This window comes from Cydia strobilella, chromosome 13, assembly GCF_947568885.1.
Source record: "Cydia strobilella chromosome 13, ilCydStro3.1, whole genome shotgun sequence".
Taxonomy (NCBI): Eukaryota; Metazoa; Arthropoda; class Insecta; order Lepidoptera; family Tortricidae; genus Cydia; species Cydia strobilella.
Window position 1 is genome coordinate 11988189 of NC_086053.1, and position 22819 is coordinate 12011007.

General features: G+C 36.4%; 1 protein-coding gene across 1 annotated transcript in view; it reads left to right on the forward strand.

The window, feature by feature from the left end:
• The window catches only part of LOC134746843 (uncharacterized), a 49070-nt gene extending 28631 nt beyond the window's left edge, over window positions 1-20439 (forward strand). Inside the window, exons 2-7 of the mRNA XM_063681411.1 lie at window positions 3074-3297; window positions 6504-6657; window positions 11797-13083; window positions 14206-15386; window positions 16020-16989; window positions 18686-20439. Of these exons, the coding sequence (XP_063537481.1) occupies window positions 3074-3297; window positions 6504-6657; window positions 11797-13083; window positions 14206-15386; window positions 16020-16989; window positions 18686-20143 (5274 nt within the window). The 3' untranslated portion in view covers window positions 20144-20439. The remainder of the gene's footprint in view (window positions 1-3073; window positions 3298-6503; window positions 6658-11796; window positions 13084-14205; window positions 15387-16019; window positions 16990-18685) is intronic.
• The last annotated feature ends 2380 nt before the right edge of the window (window positions 20440-22819 follow it).

Consider the following 22819-nt stretch of genomic DNA (forward strand, 5'->3'; position numbering starts at 1 on the left):
TTAAGTACTTATAAATAGGTAAGGATGGAGGTACATACATCAGTCTGATTTAGGTACGTAAATAAACTAATTTAGTTGTAAAGTTATACATTATGAGAAGAATGAGTCCTTTACTCCCCGTACTAGTTAAAACTGTATCACGGTGAAGTAAGATTCGTCACCCGCAAACACAATATTATTGCATAGGATTTATGTTAACAGTAGTTACAAATGTGTAAGCAAAAATAAAATTAGAATCGTATACATTTATGAGACGAACAAATAATATCAGTTGACGGTATCTTGCATTATTTCTAACATGCCGGCATCAGCATGTTGCTAAGCGTTAACTTAATCGTAAACAAGTAGAGTATGCAACAATACAGATGCATTCTGTAATTACAAATAGATGTTTACTTAGTAAAATCGTACTACACAGTTAAATTAAATTAAGGGCTTAATTTTAAAAAACACTATGCACACCAGGTATAAATAATGTACGTACTGTGTATGTGGATGTATGTATGTATATAGTGTGTGTGTGTGTGTGTGTGTGCGCATATATATATATACATACATATGTGTGTGTGTGTATGTGTATGGATAGGTAGGTATGTGTTTTGCCATTTATTTTAATAATTTTTCTGTGTCTTCGTAGTTAAGGGTATTCAGAAACTTGTCTAATAGTCTTTTACACTCATATAAACTTAAGCTACGCAATTGAATGTAATTTCTTATTATATTGTACAGTTTAGGGGCTAGATTTTTTTGAAACTTTCGCGCAAAAGCAGTCTTCGATGCGGGGATAGTATAGACAATGTCAAGTCTGCGGCGTGAAGTCGTGCGGCGTGAATATTGAAAGCAAGCAGATTTCATAAAAAAAAAAAATGTTCCTGACTGATAATGATATAAAATTCGAAAAAAAATCTAACGTAGGGGGCACGTGCGCTTGATATACAACAAGTTGTGTCAAAATATTTTTAATAATGTTAATATCCAGAGAGGAAAATGAGGACTGCATTTGTATGAAAAGGCGATTTCACGCGGGTCCTTCACTCGTCTTAAGGTTGTCGCTCCCAGCCTTTATCGGTCCCGTTTTGAGGTGTTTTTATCCCGGCGATACCTCCCAGAAACGCAGGTAGCGGGCAGGCAGGCAATTAGAGAGTTCAATGAACGAACCTTTTTTGGCGCCAAACTCCATCTTGAATTGCATAATAAATGTTGAACATTGTGAGTTTTTGTGAAGTTTAAATTTGTAGGTACCTTTAAAGGTCAGATAGGCATGCATATTTTTAGCTAATATTAGATATGAGAATACTGTATAAAAATACAACTACCATTTAGATTTTTTTGTTAAGGTACGTCAGCAACCTGTACCTATTAAACAATCTTTAAATATAAGAGACCAAAGAAACTCGAGATATTTATATATAAATTCCAGAGGTTTACTTCATAATCATCGACTGTATTAAGATGTTGTTCAAACTTCAAACACGATATTGAAGCCAAAATGGGTAGTTACAGTTACCACGCATCAGCTGACGAAAAATCTATTCTATTTCCATTTTCCATTTCAATTTTCCCTATATCGTCATTTTGCTCGAGGCATCTGGAGTCAATTGGACGGCCCTGCTGAATTGGCTTGGTATCAACGCAAACTGCCACTCATTGACGGAGAGCGCGCGGTGAAAACAAACATTAACGGAAAATATTCTATTTTGGCTAAAATTAGCTTCCATTCAGGTACTATTACTTAAAGTTATTTTACTCAAATTTTACTTATGAAAATGTCGGGACTAAATCAAAAGATTTATTTATTTTCACTGAACAAATTCTGGTTTAAAGGAAATAAATCCAACAACAACTACCTAGTCCACAGTTACACCGCACCGTGCTTCTAACATCAATGTCGTGATTATGTCCTTCAAATGAGTTTTTGGGATCAGATTTTTTGTGTCATTGCTTTGTCCTGTTGTCTAAGAGATAATAGTGGCACAGTTTGGAAATGGCTTATAACTAAAACAAAAATGCATGTTCGGTTTTTTCAGTCAACAACTAATCGTGACTATAGCAATAACTGATTCTAAAATCAACTGAAGAAAATCAAGAACAACTTTGTTTTACCTGCTCATAAATGTAATTTCGTGATTGCTCTAAAACCAATACACTTTATCTATAGGTACTCTAGTAATTAGCCTCACATAGGCTTTGACTACGTCTTCCATTCAGCATTCAATTTCTTAGACAGTGCACATGACGTCATGACCTGCAATTTGCGTGTTCACAGACTCAGTCTGCAACTCTGCATCTCAATTAGCCTCGCCTACAGTATTGTGCTACCTTACTCAAATCCTCTCAGAGTAATATTCAAGGAAAGCATATTATCTATGCATGAATAGGAGGAGCAAACTAAGTTGACGATTGATGATATTAGGCCATTGATATGCTACACGTTTCACCTAAGCATTAAATAAGGACTGGCTGTTTTTTTTAGGTTACCTAAATGTCTTGTGTGTATGACAAAATGCCCATGTAAAATGCAAGTTTCTGACCTTAAAAGCCCTCCGGGTTATTAAAAAGTCCTTAGAAATCCATAATTTTTGTATCTTCTTTGCTTGGGCATATTATTCGGCATAAGTTACTAAAAAGACTTTTGATCAGACTAATTTGCCTGGATTTTGACTAAATGAGTCCAATTTGGTCTACATATAGACCCTATAGATCTTGAGATACAACTGCCCACAGTTGCATGATTTTTTTACAATAAATGTATCTTGATTTTTATCACTTTTCTAAAGATAAAGATAAAGAAAGTTTATTATTCAAGTAGGCATATTACAATGCGCTTATGAACGTCAAATAAAGCTACGCCGGCTTTAACTCTACACCTCTGCCCCGAAAATAATTCCCCCCTCAATTGGAGGAGGGTATCCCAATACGGGACCGGCAACAAACTCAGCGGGACACTTTTCAAAACAATACATCTTATAATTAACATTTTAAAAGATTGTCAAAGTTACCTTCCTTAACGTGACGGGTGCGGTTAAACCATATAAACAAATGTGATATCTAAGTAAATCCTAAACCTTTCCAGAATCTTCCATCCATCGTCGTGTTGCTGGCTACAGCGGCGCTGTCGTCGAGCACAGTCATCAAGCCGCCCGAGAGCGCCATTCCTCCCAACTTCGAGTTACTCATACTACACAACAATGATATGCACGCGCGCTTTGAACAGACGTCGCAGCTCAGCGGGGTTTGCACGACGGCTGATAGGGAGGCGGGGAATTGTTACGGCGGGTTTCCTAGAGTCGCCACTGTGTAAGTCAATATTTGTATAACTTAGGTAATTCGCTGCATTTATACGAACTTCGAGCTACCTACTCGCTACAAATGCACGCGCGATTTGAACAATCTTAGTTGTAGCTTAGTGGGGTATAGACGCAGAGGAAGAGATGTGCTATGGCGGTTTCGGGGTTGCCTGTGGTGTAAGTAAATATATATTCGTTACTGTGTCAAATGTTGATCGTTCTGCTCGAGAAAAGTACCAAACACTCAATACTATATTACTACGAAAGATATACAAACAACAAAAGGGACATTGTATTTAATTAGTTATGCAAATAATTTACCTACTTTTTTTTTACTGCTCAGTTGCCATTGCGTTAAGGCTACGTTTCCAACAGAGATGTGCGATGATGCGTAGCGAAGGATGTGTTTGTTAAGAAGCAATAAAACGAGTTCATTTACCAATCGGCGCTCAGCGCAACTCTAGTGGGCAATATTCTATTATTTCCCTTCACATTTCTGGTGGAAACGCAGCCTTTTTATTTGTCTCCCCGCTTTATATTAACCACAATACCCATATGCTTAACTCGCTCACAGGATATACTCATTTGAGTGCTTTGCAGTGATCTAAAATCAAATTGTACCAAATATGCACGACCGAAAAGCAACTTAAAGATAGTATTTATAGGGTTCCAAATCCAAAAGTAGATCAAACAGTTTGTGGCAAGTGAACTATAGGTTAACGGTGAAATTTCTAATCTCTAGACAATTACATAAATTGTATAAACTCAAGGGAGGATATAGTCGAGCGCCTCATGCCGTGGAATGGATGAGTAATTTTGGTGGTATAACATAAACTCTTGACTGACGCAGCGCAGCGTAGGTACTACGTAGGCTAGGCGATCAACACGCGAACGCGAAGCGAAGCGATACGGCGCAGGGTGAATCGATCCTGTGATACCGCCACTTCGCTTTGCGTTCGCGAGTTATTACTTACGCAAGAAGCAGCGTGAGGCCTTGACATACATGAAATCGACAGCGTCGTCTAGAGATTATGGATACACTAAAATGCTAATTTATATTGCTAATTTATGTGACAGTGTCGTTTTGGCATCGATTAAAGAGAAATATGAACATTCTAGATATACAAAACCTTCCATAGACATGTTATTATTTTATGCATTTATTTTTAGTGTTGTTCTTTCAACAGTTTTAGCAACTAGCAATATTAAATAAATTGCTCAACAAAAATTACTTTAATATACAGGGTTGCCCAAAAATACGTTGTTTTTTTTTTACTTCAGCATATTGTTGATAATAACGTTCGCATTTGTGTATTAAAATTAAAGGAGAATATTTTGAAGATAGTTTTAATTAAATGTTTGTTGTTTCAAATTGAAGACGAAGATTTTTTTTTAATTGACCACAGTTTGGTCGACATACAATACAATACAATACTCTTTATTGCACACCTCACATAGTTTACAATAAACGCACAAACATAAACAAACATAATTGGTTAGAGGTAACAACAGGCATACAGGCATGCATAACATAGTGACCAGCGACTGCTTTTTTTTATGAGAAGATTGGTGACGTGGCCGAAAGGGCCGTGTCGTATCACGTACCTGCCTAAGTAAGAAAAATATTCCTAAAATTTTTTTGTCAACGTAGTTTTATGCCAGCCTGTAATTACTACCATTTTATATTACGGGTACCGGAACTATATCTCTTTGTTTTATGTCAGTACATTCTTGTAATTTACAACATACCTACGTTAGACATGTATTAAAACACGTGGAAAATTTTAATTTCACATCCAGGCTGTACGAAATTGGCTAATCTCGTTACACTGGCTCATGAGCAGAGCGCAGGAATTTCGTTGGTGTTACGTTTAAGAATCCATTTTCTAGAAAAAGATACGTACATTCCACTCGTTGCTTTCCTTAAAGAAATATTTCCTGAACAATAATACTACAGAATTGTAAATACCGGTGTAACGTGAAGCTACAACATTTATTTGCGTAAGCATAAGTAATGAAAATGAAAATGAAAATATTTTATTTCATTAATAAAATGTTACATTACAAGGTAGTAGGTATAATGACCAAAAAAATATTTAGATAAAAGTGCAAATATTTTCGTTATTCAAACGAACGGTCTACTAGTTAGTAGCGTAATTGTATAAAAATATTCCAGGACTTTTGTATAAATGCAAGACGATCTATTTTTCGCCAATACCAGGAGGTATACCTCACGTAGGTATCTACATCGTAACGTCGGAGTTCAGTATCACATAGAGCGTTTTATGTCGTGTCCCGAGTGAATCCTACAAACTCCTCTTTTATTTTATTTACCCTGCTCCATCAGGACTTGTAAATGTTTACTTTGTCTGTACAACATTGTCCTAACTTCAATTATGCCATGGGGCAATGAGAATAGGAAATGTAAAGCTTCATTTAGAGAATTCTTAGCATGATAATGATAACCTGATTTTGCCAATAATTTTAGGTCCTTTGTACCCTTGCTGCTGTTAAATAAATACCTAAAAACCATGGAACAGCAGGAAACTCGAGTACTAAGCCCCTACATCACAAACACTGTTGCCTTGATTCACAACATTGAATTGTTCTTCAAATCACAATCCTCTTACTCCCTTTTCAAATGGAATGTACGGAATACCATTTGGATCGACTAATCCGCATCCAGGGATTTAAATGAAACTACGCTCGTATTTTAATTGCTCTTTAATCTAGACATTTCATGCTTTCTATTTTAAAATGTTCCGCTATTAATTGACCCAAAAACAAGAATATTTTAACAAAGTTATGTGACTTCTGAAATACCTAATAATAGGATAGTTATTATGTTCACGTTCAAGTGCAATGGTGCAAAATGGTCGCCCACACCTTATGTCACGATTATGAATTTATTACTACTTACGTGTTGCTGAGCGGACACCAGCCTCAGCAGGGACAACGGTAGGATTACATGTTGTTTGGAGTTTTCATATGAAACTTCAGTAGTTAAGTATGAAATAACGTAAAGAAATGTAGAGCAAAACCATTTTTAAAGATCAGAGCACGTTGGCAGTAACTTTAAGTTTCCCTTTTAATGCCCTTATTCAAGTCTTCTAATTTCTGATCCCGTGTCATATTTCAACCTGTACGTAGTTGAACAAGTTTGGGAACAAATCAAATTATTTTATTAAATATTGTACGTACTTATTCCCGTTTCAGTGTAAAGGAGGCGCGACGCAAGGCAGCCTCGGGCGAGGGCCCGCCCGTACTCTACCTCAACGCGGGCGACACCTACACCGGAACGGCTTGGTTCACCATCTACAAGTGGAAGATCGCCGCTGAGTTCATCAACGCTTTGCGACCTGATGCTGTTGTAAGTATCTAAGGCTTATTGGGTCATACATACGCTCTTCTTTTCCCAAAAGTTAAGGAGCCCTAAGTAATTTTTGACGATCCTGGCGTAGTGTTTGGCTTTATATACTAGAATCGTATTATTTTTTCATTTGTTTCAATACTTAATGTTCTTAACTTTGGTCCAGAAAAGAGAAATTAGAACCTACATTTGTGTAGCATGATCCGCGAATATATTTCAGTATGTACAATACAAGCAACGTCAGGTATTTTTTGGTAGCGCAGACAATGTTCAAATTCCATTAATTCATTTAAGGATGGTTTCTACTCCTCGGTTTGAATGGACTTCTTTTGTCTATATCTCTTAAAATGAATATTTATCGAAATGTATAAGATATTTTAAATAGTTTAATATTATTAGTTATTCCATTTAAAGAGTGGAAGGCATGCTTAACTGCCTAAGAGCAGAGACACCCTGTAGTCGTTTTACTAGTAAAGTAAAGGTCACTGCATACATAACATGATCTTTGCCTTGTGGCCTTAAGACTTGAAACATATGTTTGAGGCGGCTGGAAACGCGTGGTTGAAAAAAAAATTTTTTTTCTCCCTCTCGCGGTGGTAAAAAACACGTCACTTTTATTTATTAAACGAGCAAAACATGGTACAGCTGTATGTACCATGGAATGCAATGAATAAATGATAATAAAAAATACATTAACAAGAGCCATCGTGAGCAAAACGTTGAGATTTATATGCCGATGGGGACATATGCAACGACCTTTACATATTTCTGACTGTTTTTTCAATAATCTTTGTAATGCATCGTTGACGTGTTTTTTTTTTTCATATTTACCTACCATTAAGTATTTATATTTTGTGTAACAATGTTTAAAGTATTATTTTGTGGCGTGAAGTAATTGTGTAGGTATTTAGCTGCCGTGTAGAGGAAGGAGCTATTTTGTTCGTCAATTGTGTGTAACATAACGCTGTGATAACGCAAATGTGACTGTTTAGCGTGATTGTGGTGTTGTGACGTTGTGCGAAACGCGATTACATTTCAATGACATGTTTTTCATAGTCATTGCCATTTTCATAGCATGAACGTGTCCATCAATGGTGTACCTGGAGATTCTTTGAGATACATTTTAACAAAGCGTAATACATTTTATATTAAACGGAAAAAGTTACGCTTCCGGCAGGACTTGAACCCGCAACCTCCGCAATCCGTGCGTTGCTTTTAACCAATTGAGCTACGGAAGCCTACCAGAACCTCGCAAATCTTTCCATCCCTTCCCTTATGTATACACGCCTCCCCAAATCCCTCTATTTTTTCCTTTTATATAATATTTTGAGTTTCGCATGCAGACGTAATCTGCTTGTTAAAAAATTAGTAAAGCGTATAAAGTAGTCAAACCTACTCGTACTTATTTATTTAAAAGTTCATAATGTAGCAATTAGAGTCTCAACTTCGTTCAGGAGTCTTAAATAATTTTTTAATATTTTATTATAAATATAGTCATGTATACTGTATCCCGAAGAACAATATAGTTTAGTTTAGGACAAGATAGAATTTTTCGGCTTTTCTAATGATTTATTTTACTACACCTGAGGCCATGTTACAAATATACAAAAGGTTACCAGGCATTAAGTTTCAACGTATTTAGGTTAATATTTTTTAAAACCTTAATTACATCTTTCAACCGCTCTCATAATTCACTATTTCCGTATGTGTATTTACACCGGATAAGCTCCGCTTCCGTAAAATGTGTATGTTTTTTCATTACTGTCTGGATTAAAAGCGCAGCGGTCTATTTTCCGGTCCGCACGTAATGAGGTTTGGCAGATCCGTGCGTTGGTAGAATTATAGCAAAAATCAATACATAGAGCGGTTGCGTCACACCGCACTACATAATGTGCAGTGGATGGTATATAAGCGCTGCGTTTAATTTAACTTTGCTTTATTCGCGGAATATTTTGTCAGCACTGCGCTGCTTAAATGGAAAAGGGCGTAGGTAAATTCTGGTTTAAACCAGTTATGCCCTTTTGAAATAGAGTCGGATCGTAATACGGCTGAGCGAAAGTTGCGCATGGAACCCACCGGCGCACCGTAAACACAATTCGTGTTACAATTTGTATATGTAACAGATGTGTCGTTAACTACTGTTCATTTTGTTAAGAGGATTCGGTCTGCTTTGAGGGTGTTATTGTCAGCCCAAAAATACATCTATATTTTATGAAGCTAATGCGGGTAGTTTAAACTCGTTACATTAAAATAGCATATTAACCTAAATAAAAAGAAAAACCACCTATTGTTTACTAAGGGAATGAATGGCTAACCTGACATTATCCCACTAACCCGGGGTTAAGCGGTTATACCGTTAACCCAGTGTCAAATTGTACTGGTAACCATAGTAACTCCAGGTTTAACCTGTTACCCGGGTTAGTGGAATGGTGCAAGTGGGCCTTAGACTAGTTACGTGCGCAATATGATTTCATTTCTTTGTGTGATCTTCTACTTACTAGTAGTTGAAACAATCCCGTTAAGACTGATAAAAATACTATTTAGCTTTTACTTTCACCGATGCTGAAACAATCCAATCCCATGTACCTGTAACACAGATAAACAAAAATATTAATAATGGATACTCTACTCGTCGCTTCCTCGTGTCTAAAGTTCGTGGCCATCACAGAGTCTTGTCTGGAAGTACTTACAATCTATAAAAGCTGATAAAAATCGGCTAAGTGGATATATTTAGATGACAAGCGCCCGAAAAGACCCAGTCTCTTACGTTGGTACAAAGAATCTGACACTATACAAAGAATTAGCCGAGATGCCAATTTCACCAGCCCTTTATGAAGGTGAAGACCACAAGTGGAGAAAGCTACTCTCACCCTACTAAACCCGTTTTCGTTAAATTCACGATCCTCAGCGCTGAGGGGCCGGAGGATTGTCGAGTTGAGTTTCCCACAATTCTGAGGAACGACCATTAGTTGATCTGATGGGAAACCAGCCTCGACGCCCTTTCCATCACAGCTATTTTATGTGCACTGTCCATTTTTTACGATTTGGTGATGGTCTTCTACATTTTCATGTCATAAAAAGTATTTATAGGTAAGTATTCAATTACTATACCTAGTCGGCTCATAAGTTCTGTCATATACATAGTATCAAATAAAATCAAAAGTTTAAGTTTATTCCGTATAATTTGTACAGCGTTTGAAAGCTTATAAACTAGAGAATCTAAATGTATAACATTTATTCAAAATGACCGCCATAATTATCTACACGGGCTTGAAGTCTTCGTGGCCAGTCGTCAATGGATTCACGCACCACTTTCATGTCGATATTGGCCACTGCCGTAGCAAGAGATTTTTTCAGCGAGTCTAGATTTGCATGAGGTTTTGAGCACACCTTTTCCTCTAAATACTGCCATATTTTATAGTCTAAAGGATTAAGATCTGGGCTAGAGGAGGGCCAATCTTCATGCCGTATAAAGTCGATTTTATTGGAGGCGAGCCAGGCTTGTGTAGACTTTGCCTTATGGGCTGGAGCAGAGTCCTGCTGGAAAACCCAATGCTGGTTTAGAAACATCGTATGGGATAGTGGTTTCACAATATTAGTCAACACCGTGTCTTGGTACACTTTGGCACTAGTTTTTACTCCTTTCTCACAAAAATGCATACTAGTGACGCCCGCATAAGAAACTCCCAGCCAAACCATCACAAATGAAGGGCGATGACCTCTTTGAATACGGGGAATGCTATTAGACGCTTCTTTACTATTGCGAGCGTACACTCTATCATTTTGTTTATTACAGTTTTCTTCTATGTCAAAAATTTTCTCGTCCGAAAACAGTATACAACGGTGCTTATTTTTAGCGTACTTCTTCAATAAAGCTTTAGATCTTTTAAGCCTTAAAGCTTTAAGCCGACCATTGAGAAGATGGCCAGTTTTTCGTTTATATGCACGAAGTCTCGGGTCTTGATTAAGCACTCTTTTCACCGTGTTTTTGCTCAAACCCATCTGGAGGGCCATAACTTTTTGTTTCCTAGCGGGATTTCTGGCAATGCGTGCCCTAATTGCTTGTACAACCGCTGGAGTCCTAGCTGTACGCGGACGACCGCTTCTTTTCTTGTCATTTAAACTAGAGACCTCACTGTATCTTTCTATGGTACGATACACAAATCTTAGAGAGAATTTTAAATTTTCAAGTAGCTTAAAAATTTTAGTCGGCGAGTGACCACAACGATATAGTGCAATTATTGCGGTACGGCTATCTTTAAGCGTCCACTCCATGTTGAAGAAAACAGAAAATTGCAAAATTATACTACTCAAATATTTAATAAAGATTCGAAATTCAAATGCAGAACGGTTTTTGTTTTAGGAGTTCCAAATTTAAATTTTAAAGGCCAGTGACAGAACTTATGAGCCGACTAGGTACAGCAGGTTTATGTAAAAGGTGTTAAACAAAGTCAGTATTTTTATCGCAGTATGTTTGTAGTTCCTGTAACGTAAGATATTTTAATAACAATGTTATCGTTTTATTTGCTCAGGGATTATCTAAAGAATTCAAACTGTGCCGTCCTAACTTAATAAGATATTTAATATTCTCCTTTGATAACTAACAGACTAATTTATTCTTCAGACGCTTGCACCTCAATAACACGGTGACAAAAACATATAAAATATACCTAAGCTATTTTTATCCTAACATAACCTAAGCTAATGGAATTAATTAACACCACGTAAACTTTCACTCCAAGCCGATTTTACTTAATAAATATCATGCAACCAAACAAGAAAAACAGTCATGCATCTCATATTATCTATGTTCCGCAGCTATATTGTGAAGAAGCAAAGGTGTTGGGTAATTGTACATGAAAACGGACGAACTTATTGCATTACTTAGCTTGATTGTATCATTGTTTTCAATTAAGCATAAAGTTCTTAAGATAAAAATATATAAACAAAGTATAGATATAAAAACTTGCTTCGTCCATTTTTATGTATTCTGTTTATTATTACCTAAAAAAATATTTCTAGAATAACTTTACTACTACTTATACGCTTACTAAACTTATTCACCACTTTCTACTACTTCTATAATAACTCGCTAAGTTTACTTGCTTTTGATTAACACACTAACATTTTATCTTTCAGTCACTGGGCACTAATGACATACAGACCGCTTCGGACCATCTGTCCCCGTTCCTGAACGAAATCAAAACGAACATCCTATCCAGCAACGTATTTCCCAACACCAAGGATAAAAAACTAGAAAAATCTGTAATTTTTGACATTAACGGAGTTAAGGTGGGCGTTATTGGTTATCTTACGCCAGATATCACCACCATGGAAAGTAACAACATAGAATACATAAATGAAATCATAGCTGTTAAAAATGAAGTAGCCAATCTCAAGGCTCAGGATGTTAAAATTGTAATTGCGTTAGGTCACTCCGAAACTAACATCGCTCAAGAAATTGCCAGAGACGTTGAAAGTGTCGACTTGGTTATCAACGGCTATAGAAACCAATACCTTTGGAGTGGAAAATCCATAACCGGTGAATTAGAAATTCTGAGACAATCGTCCTCTCAAACTCAAGAATCCGGAAAAGTTGTCCCCGTTCTACAATCTGTAGCTTACGACAAATACCTCGGTAGAATAAACATTAAATTCGATGAAAACGGTGACATTGAAGATATTCAAATTAACCCAATTCTTCTTGATAAATCAATTCCTCAAGATTCAGAGTCTGTTGAAATAATAAATAAATACTCGAACGAAGTTATAGCTTTAAATAATGAGGTTGTGGGTAATACAGCTGTAGTACTGGATGGCGACTCTTGTGTGACTGAGGAATGTAACCTTGGCAACTTAATAGCAGATGCTATGGTCTACTATCATGCCCTGAGATTTGAAGGCGAACGTTGGACCGATGCACCCATAGCGATTATCCACAGCGGCGCCATAGATGATTCTGTCGCGCCATCTAACAGACCTGCTGCTGTCACAAGAGGAGATTTAATGTCAGCTTTGCCTACTGAAAGCAATGTAGTTTTGATGGAAATTAACGGTACGGTTTTTAATCAAATTCTTGAACAATCTGTCTCTGAATACAGCTTGCGCAATCCTACAGGGGCGTTTTTGCATTTCTCCGGTGTACGTGTCGTGTATGACTTGTCCAAAGAACCTGGCTCTCGGGTAGTCAGCGCGGTCGTTCGCTGCCACAATTGTTACTTGCCAACGTTCTACATCATAGAGGACTTTAGGACGTATCCGATATTGATGCCAGCAGCTTTAGCTCGTGGTGAATATGGTTATGACATGCTTCGGAATTCGCCATTGGATATGTATGAGCATGATGAGTTGACAGCTGTGGCTGAATATATCCGCCTGCGTAGTCCAGTGTACCCTGAGGTGGCGGGTCGTATTAGTCTTCTCAATGTTGATGCCCTTGATGATTCAGCGTTTTCACTTACTTCGTGCTCTGCTATAACTTTCTTAGCAGCTGTAACCGCTTCTATTCCAATTATGCAATAGGTAGTTGTAATATATGGCCTGAATAATAAAATGTATTTGCAGAATATGGTAGTCTTTCATTTATTACCAAATCTATAATGTGCTAGTGTTTTTGGCCGGTTGTAGTGGTATATATATTATTCTAGTATTAACAAGATAGATCGGCCGATTAGTTATATTATTCTGGATTATAAGAAAACAACAAATCCATTCAGCCTGTAGAAAATTAAGAAGTTTTGTGTCAAATTTTGTTATTATACATTATTCTAAAGTAAGTCCATCTTTTAGTATTATCTGATTAAGACATTTATTAAGCATGACTAGTTTTTTTTTAATTTTACTAAGCTTTGCATGAAACATAAAAGAATTTGTTGTATATAACTGACGAATATAACGTAACACAAAATAACTCGCAACTATGTCGCATGAGGTCTAAATAGTACCTAATATTTAACGGTAATATCTATCCCACTTTTCTACCTATTCGATTATCAAAGGTAAATACGAGTATAACGAGTCACTTTAGCGAGTTCGTACATGTATAAATAAAGTTTAAAATAGCAATTATTTTTTTAATTGCATGCAATACCTATTAAATCAGTAAGATAATACAATTAACCTAACGAAAATCTCCTTATTTTCACTACGTAGGTGGTAGGTAGGTACTAAAAATATAATTTATGAAGAATGAAGTCGATTGGATAAACATTTATCACCACTATATATATTAAATTATAATAAAGACCGCCAAAACTATTAACCCAAAACGGATTCACTGTTTTTACTAGGTATCTGTGTTTTGTGGCTACTTACTACTAACAAAGAAAGTAGGTAAATAATATCTATATCTATGTCTATTTTATTTTATAAATAACTAACAAATTGTTTGTCTAATCATTTAAATTGTTCAATGTTTCCTTAAAATTTAAAAATTCTAAAATTTTAAAAAAGTGAATGACGGTTGCATGATTGCTTACAAAATTATAAACAGTAAGATTATTGGACATGGACATATTGAACATGACATAACTGGTTTTACTTTTTCAGTCCCTCGGGAACCACGAACTGGATAACGGGGTATCAGGCCTGACGCCATTCATCGCCAATCTCACGTGCCCAGTGCTGGCTGCCAACCTCATCCTTGCCAACGAGCCCTCGCTCCAGGCCGAGACGAACCTCATGAACTCCGTCATTTTCAACATCAACGGAACCAAAGTCGGAGTTATCGGATACCTAACACCCGACACTAAAGTTCTAGCTATTAGAAACGATGTCGAATATGTAGAAGAAACAGTTGCTATTAAACAAGAAGTAGCCAAACTTAAAAAAGAGGGTGTTAAAATATTAATTGCACTAGGCCATTCTGGTTTTACCAAGGACTTAGAAATAGCCAGGGAAGTTGAGGACATCGACTTGGTCATAGGCGGACACACAAATACTTTTTTGTGGAACGGAACTACTCCGGATGTAGAACTAGCCGAAGGGCCTTATCCCACGCTGGTCAAACAGCGTTCGGGACGTTTAGTTCCAGCAGTACAAGCTTACGCTTACACAAAATATTTAGGAAAATTACATTTAGTTTTCAATGCTGAAGGCGAAATTGTCTCATATGATGGTAACCCAGTCCTTTTAAATAGTTTAGTGCCACAAGACCCTGAAGTTTTAACTATTGTTAACCATTACCGTGAAGAAGTTTTAAAAATATCCGAAGTTGTAGTAGGGAACTCGTCAGTCATATTAGACGGGCATTCTTGTCGATTGAAGGAGTGCAATCTAGGCAACTTTATCACTGACGCAATGGTCCATAAGTATGCATCATTATACAAAGGAGTCGGATGGACCGATGCTCCAATCGCTATCATACAAGGAGGAGGAATAAGGACTTCCGTAGCTCATGTAAATCTACCCACAGTGGTAACTAAAGGCGAATTACTGACCGTAATGCCGTTCGACGGAAATACTGTAAAAGTGAACCTTAACGGTACTCTGGTCTGGAATATGCTCGAGCATGCCGTTGCGAGGTACAACCCTATACGTCCTCCCGGACAATTCCTACAGATGTCAGGGCTTAGAGTAGAATATGACTTTAGGTATCCCTCGGGAAAGAGAGTTGTAAAAGTTTCTGTGCGCTGCGGTATGTGCCCAATGCCGTCTTACTCAGTATTAAACAAAACTGCTATATACAAAATTCTTATGCCAGCATTCTTGTCCACGGGAGGCGATGGATACGATATGTTATATGGTAGGCCATCCCAGCCATTGTTTTACGGTGAGCTAGCGGCAACCATTGACTTTTTAAATAAAACTAGTCCAGTATATCCGGCTATAGAAGGTCGAATCCAAATACATCATAAAGACAAGTTAAAAATGAATTCAGCAGTGGCCATGTCAATGTCCTTTTATTCCATTATTTCTGCTATTTTCATGCTAGGACTAGTGCAGTAATATTTAATATTCTTGAATACTCATGCAAGCAGTATTGTTATGTTTTACAATTATTTATACGTCAGAAACCTAGTACCTACCTGCAGTAGATATTTATTAGTAGGTATATTTTTTTTATTTTTTTGTATTAAAATTTATTTCAGGCAAAAAGGCCCATATAACGATATATGAAGTAGAAGTATACCTGAGTTTATACGAACAAATAAATTATTTTTAATTATAAATATCCGTTTAATACAAAGTTGTTTTAACTAGTAGCGTAGACTGCCCTCATTGTAAATTACTTGTACATTAGTTTCAAATTATTAGTCAACTACAGGTAATTGTATATTTTTTGAACGCCGAAATGTTTTTTTTAAATTGAATTAATGAGATTAACCATAAGTTACAAACTGCTCATTTTTCTTTTTTTTGTTTCAGTCTCTTGGAAATCACGAATTCGACAATGGTGTTAAAGGTCTAACCCCGTTCATTGAAAACTTAAGTTGTCCAGTCCTAACTGCGAATATCGACTTGAATACCGTGCCCGAGCTAGCGGCGGAAACTAACCTCAAGAAATCTATGATCATTGATATCGACGGCGTAAAAATAGGTATTGTAGGATATCTCACGCCCGATACCAAAGTGCTAGCAGTTCAAAATAACGTTGAATACATTGACGAAATAGTAGCCATCCGGGAAGAAGTAAAAAAATTACAAGAACAGAAAGTTCGCATCATTATTGCCCTGGGTCATTCTGGATATATTAAAGATCTCGAAATAGCGAAAGAAGTAGAAGGTGTGGATTTAGTAATTGGAGGGCATACCAACACTTTTCTTTGGAACGGGACGACTCCTGATTCGGACGAACCTCAAGGACCGTACCCAACTTACGTTAAGCAGGGCTCAGGTCGCTCAGTGCCTGTGGTTCAAGCGTACGCTTATACAAAGTATTTTGGTAAATTACTAATGACTTTTGATTCTAAAGGAGAAGCCATTAAAATCTCCGGCCAACCTATACTCCTCGATAACTCTATACCTCAAGATCCAGACGTCATTAAAATTATTGAGCGCTATAGAGACGATGTTTTAAACGTGGCCGATGAAGTTATAGGAAATACATCAGTTATACTTTCGGGTGAACATTGTAAATATCTCGAGTGCAATCTAGGAAATTTAATAACCGACGCAATGGTTTATCGTTACGCGACGCTCTATAAAGGAGAACATTGGACTGATGCTCCCATTGCTATCATCCAAGGTGGAGGAATCAGGGCATCGATATCCTACATGCATATGCCCGCAAATATTACCAAGGGAGATCTTCTTATTGTCATGCCCTTTGAAGGTAATCTAGTGACAGTGTCTATGACTGGTAGTGTCATATCCCAAATGCTCGAACACTCTGTTTTCAATCTTAACAATTTACAAGATCATGGTGAATTTCTACAATTTTCTGGAATACACGTAGTATACGATTATAAAAGACCTCCGAAATCCAGAGTGGTCGAAGCAAGAGCAAGATGCGGGGACTGCAAAATACCACAATATAAACACATTAATAAAACCCAAACTTACAAAGTCATAATGCCGCAATTTTTAGCCAATGGTGGCGACGGGTATTCTATGTTAGTGGGTCTACCAAAAACTACGTTACCTTACAATGAACTACAATGCACGGAGTATTATCTACGGCACCGAAGTCCTGTTTTTCCCCAAGTAGAAGGAAGACTTGTCATACTTAATGAAGAAGCTATGTATCACAAAGATTCCTCTTCAAGCATTTCGGTCTCACTAAGTTTGATGTTATCCCTAGTAATTAATGTAATGATTTGTTCCTACACTTATTCTTAAGTTATGCTTAACCAAGCAATAACAACAACCTACGGTTAGTTAAAAGCGTTATCGATCGGTAGGTAATAAATAAAATTTACGCTTATAAATTTAATGACTGTCGACACGAATGCTCCTACTTAGGTATATGTTGTGTAAATTGTATATTGTTAGACTGTTAGTCTTGTATATAAAACTAATTCGAGCCGTCCTATTATTGCAATATAAGAATGCACTTCGTCCTTCTTAAATCAATTATTTCTTAAATATAAAGTTATTATAAACCAATTTTAAACTGATCGCCCCTCCACAGAGCACGCACCTATGCCCATTCTGATTCCCACATCGGAATAGATAGACACGGCAAGATACCGGATTTTGATGTATTTGCGATTGTTGCATTTTTACATATGGGGGGGTTAAGCAGTTTTAGAATGGTACATCTCTAGATAGACATGTTAAACAAGAACTGATAGGTAGTATAATGCTAAAAGCATCAATTAAGATCTTATGAGTTCAAGGGAAAACGACAATCGTCTATTTTCGACATTAGTATATTACCATGATACCATGTTATTCACCGTCTGCATGAATTTAATGAGCCCTTTAAATAATTATACCATGACGACATTTTTCCTTTTTCCAAAAAAACTATTGCAGTGCTTAACAATAACCTTAAAAATAAACTCAAAATAAATGAGAATAACATATTCTAATCGTTTTTTCCTGAACTCTTACCCTATTTAATTATAAGATGATTAACATGACAAAAGTAAGAAAAGCATTGTTATTGTTTAATTAAATACATCGAATAAAGTCTTGAATGAGCATTAGAATTAGCGTTATATTTCTTAGTACAAACTTGCAAGACTATTTAATTTTAAGGTAGTACAATCGCGAAATCTCTAAACAACTAAATTAACAAGTGCTCGAATAAATTTAAAGATGTGTACAATGTACAATTCTTACTCGAGAACTTCTGTTTAAGGTGTACACTGTTCACCTTAAACTACGTAATTAATGAATTAGTGCACAACGATTAATTCAATGGCAACGTTTAATCTAAATGACAATACAACAACAACTAATAACTAATTTGCTGCTACAATAGGAACGAATAAATGGATTCAATTCTTGAATATGTTTCTTATTTAACAATCTTAAACTTAACTGAAATCCGTTTGAGGTGGGTTATTATTTATATACAGTGACATATTATTTACCTAGGGTAAAAAAAACTATACTAATTCATAACTCTTTTTTCTTGCAGTCACTCGGTAACCATGAATTCGATGAAACCGTTGACGGACTAGTACCCTTCATTAAGAACATCTCATCGCCAGTAGTAGCAGCCAACCTTATACTCAACGACGTACCTGAATTGCAAGAAGTTAATAATCTATACGAAACTGTAGTGCTGGAGAAGAAAGGTGTTAAAATTGGTATAATAGGATACTTGACGCCAGAAACTAGTAACCTTGCCCCTAAAAACAAAGTTCAGATAGAGGAAGAAATACCAGCCATCAAAAGAGAAATACGTAAACTTAAGAAACAAGGTGTCAAAATACTCATAGCTCTAGGTCATTCGGGATTCGTAAAAGATATAGCAATAGCAAAAAATGTCGAAGATCTGGACTTAGTCATCGGGGGACACTCGAACACTTTTCTATGGAATGGAGGCCTTACAGAAAAACCAGAGACACGAGAAGGCCCCTACCCAACTGTCGTAACGGATCCCAATGGCAGGAATGTACTGGTAGTGCAGGCTTACGCTTACACGAAATACATGGGACGCTTACATCTGACTTTCAATTCGAACGGAGAAGTAACTGAGTACGATGGTTTACCAATACTATTGAACAACAGTGTACCGGAAGACCCTGAAGTCTTAAACATAGTCAACAAATATCGGGAAAGTGTCTATAAAATAAGTAATGAAGTCGCTGGTACATCCAATGTTACTCTAGACGGTAACTGCCGATTGAGGGAATGTAACTTAGGAAACATTATTACAGATATTTTAATAAATTATACAAAAAGATATTACAGCGAAGATTACCCGGATGTACACATCGCTGTATGCCAGGGCGGTAGAATAAGAGTTTCGATAGATTATCCACAAAAACCTTTTAACATGACGAAAGGGGATTGGATCAATGTTTTACCATTTACAGATACTATGACAATTGTGAGTATGAACGGATCCATTTTGAGGAGGGCTTTGGAGCATTCGGTCGCTTTATGGCGACTGATAGACAGTGTCGGGCAATTTTTGCAATTTTCTGGAATGAAAGTAATTTACGACTTATTAAACCCCGCGGGGTCCCGGATCGTTAAAGCGCACGCAATATGCTCTAACTGTGGCAACCCTGAATTAGCAGAAATAGAAGATAAATATACATATAAGCTGATGATGCCTACTTTTTTAGCTGAAGGTGGGGATGGATTTAGTATACTTGATGGTTTGCCCCAAGAGCCTGTACCCTACAACGAATTGACATGCATATACGAATATCTAAAAGAATTTGGGACGATAAGCCCAGAAGTGTCGGATCGTATTACTTTATTACATGAAAAAGAAGCCATTGCCACATTCGTGAAGAGTTACAGTAAGACTGGTATCTTGCAGCCGTCAAGCGGGCACTTGATCCACTCAGGGCTATACGTAACATATGTTGCAAATGTTGCAATTTTATTTTTATGTAGACTCTTATCGCGGTTGCCGTGATTACCTCTTAGCATAAATTGTGTTGTCGACTATAGTTCGTTTTTTTAAGCATTAAATAGACAGAAGGTAAGCGATCTTGACGTGTTATTTATTAAAGATCACTTTTGACAAATAAGTCACAGCAAATATGTTACAATTGGGTAGTTCACAATTTTTTTTATGGTATCAGAGGATCAAGTTTATTTTGAGGATCAAATATCTTTATGGGACTCATTGTCTTAAAGCAATAGGTACAAAAGTCACAAATGATAGTCAGCCTGGCACCCGCACTTTACTAAGCAGACGCTCTAACAAAAGGGAAACACATCGTGACGTCACTGTGTCACTTTGCTTAGAAGCCGCTTTGCTTAGAAGGCGTTTCGTTCGATGTATAGAAAACAAGGAAATTGCGATCTTGTCGGTAAAATGCTGCGTTTATGTATATTGTTGCTTATACAATATTTTTTTAAATAAAATGTAAGGAATCAAATGGTACCGTAATTTTTTTCCTATTTGAAAGTTTAAAACAAAGTTTTTTTTTTTCGAAACTGAGGTCTTGTATTTTTTTATTATTCCCATATTTTTTTTACAATTTATTGTGATAAATTGCTCATTTTCTATCTATTTAACTAGAATTAGTTATAAAATTCAACATGTGTCAACTACCCTATTATAAATCATATATATATATATATATATTTTTATGAAATAGGAGGCAAACGAGCAGACGGATCACCTGATGGTAAGCGATTACCGCCGCCCATGGACACCCGCAACACCAGAGGGGTTGTAAGTGCGTTGCCGGCCTTTAAGATGGGAATACGCTCTTTTCTTGAAGGTTTGAAGGTCATATCGGTCCGGAAATACCGCATATAGGATATATAGGATCTTTTACATTCTTTTGCTTTCATAAGTAATAAGTATAAACAATTAAACATTAAAATTCGATTAATATTAAGAAATTTATTAAAAGCGTTATTCAATATTTTTCAATAAAAAGACACGTCAAGATTGTTTACATTTTATCTAATACTAAAAAAAAACGAACTGTACTACAAAACTTAACTTTATTATTTATTTGACAAATGATTTTCATAACATTCAAAATATTATTATGTATTTAATTCTTTTATAGTTAAATACAAGGATATGTTTTTAATACAAAAAAAAATAATACTTTATTTTATAATTACAATTAAATATAATTGAAAACATTTTTGTTATGTGTTATTAATATTAAAATACCATGTGATAGTCACCACATGCACTTAATACCACCATTTATAGAAACGAGGAAGAGGAAATAGGTATTTTATTTTGTTTCATTTTGAAGGTCACACTCAAGAATCAAGATGGCCGGTAAAAGTGAATATAATAAAAATCTAAATCGAAAGGAATAGAATAGAATAGAATAGAAAGTTCTTTATTGTTTATCATTTTTGTTACATACAAATATGTCCGCCAAAGGGGTGTGTCCTTAATGTAATATGTCTTAAAGATCTATACATTTATTTTATGTCGTGTAGCCAATTTACGGCTCACAAGAAAGTGTAATGACCTACGTTAGTAATGTAATTACACTTTTTATTTTATTTTTATTAATTGTTATTTAGTTTTATTTTAAAAGATGTTCCCTCGAGGGTAGACTCCTTTTACTCACGTATTTATGTCTATCTTTTTTACTGACATAATCTATTTCGCCGATTCTGTTGCTGTACATCATCGGGTTGTATTGACCGTACTTAACATATTGTGGGCCAGGGTTCTCTAATCCCGGGATGCACAAATTATTGAGCTTATCTAGCATGTCTCGGTGTAAGTCATGAAGTCTAAGATGCCATGGGTCTTCATCTAATAAGTCCCATAACATTTCTGTGGGTATTGAACGAGGAAAACCTCCCGCAGACTTAAGAGCCATGCGGTATTGCCTTTCAAGCGTTAAAAGGTTCGTCTTGCTTACTCGAGGGAGTAGTTGTACTATTCCATAGTCTAGTATGGGCAGGAGACAAGCCTGAATAACCTTTAGTTTGGTTTCTATGTTTACATTTGAGTAGTAGCCGATTATAGGTGCTAACATTCCTCTGACATTTTTAGCTTTTCGTACGACGCTTTTGACGTGTTCGTTCATGCTCAGTCGTTTATCAAATTGGACACCTAGGTATCGAACACAGTTTTTGTATTCAAGATGGACTCCTTTTAATTTGACTGTCGGTTTATAACCGTTTGGGTTACGCACACTACGTACTCTTTTATTAGTGAACATTATGCACTCTGTTTTATCAACGTTACAGCGTAGTCCCCAACGTTCATAATAATCGACTATTTGATTGGCAGCCCATGTAGCGCGCCGTGTAGCTTGATCCGGCCGAAGTGCTGAATTTAAAATACACAAATCGTCGGCATACTGTGAAAGCATCTGCCCTGCTATATTTGTCTTCGGTATATCATGCACATACAGATTAAATATTAAAGGCCCCAGGATGGACCCTTGAGGCACTCCGTGCGGGACTTCCACTTCCTCTCCAGTCGTTGTTCGGAACCTTCCTCGCACCTTTCTATTTAACAGATAGTTTTCAATCATTTTAATAATATTATTACTGACATCCTTTTCCATTAGTTTGAATGTAAGGCCTTTGCCCACCCCCCCACTAATGCGAATCAAAATTGGAAAAACTTAGAGATTTTTATAAAGTCAGG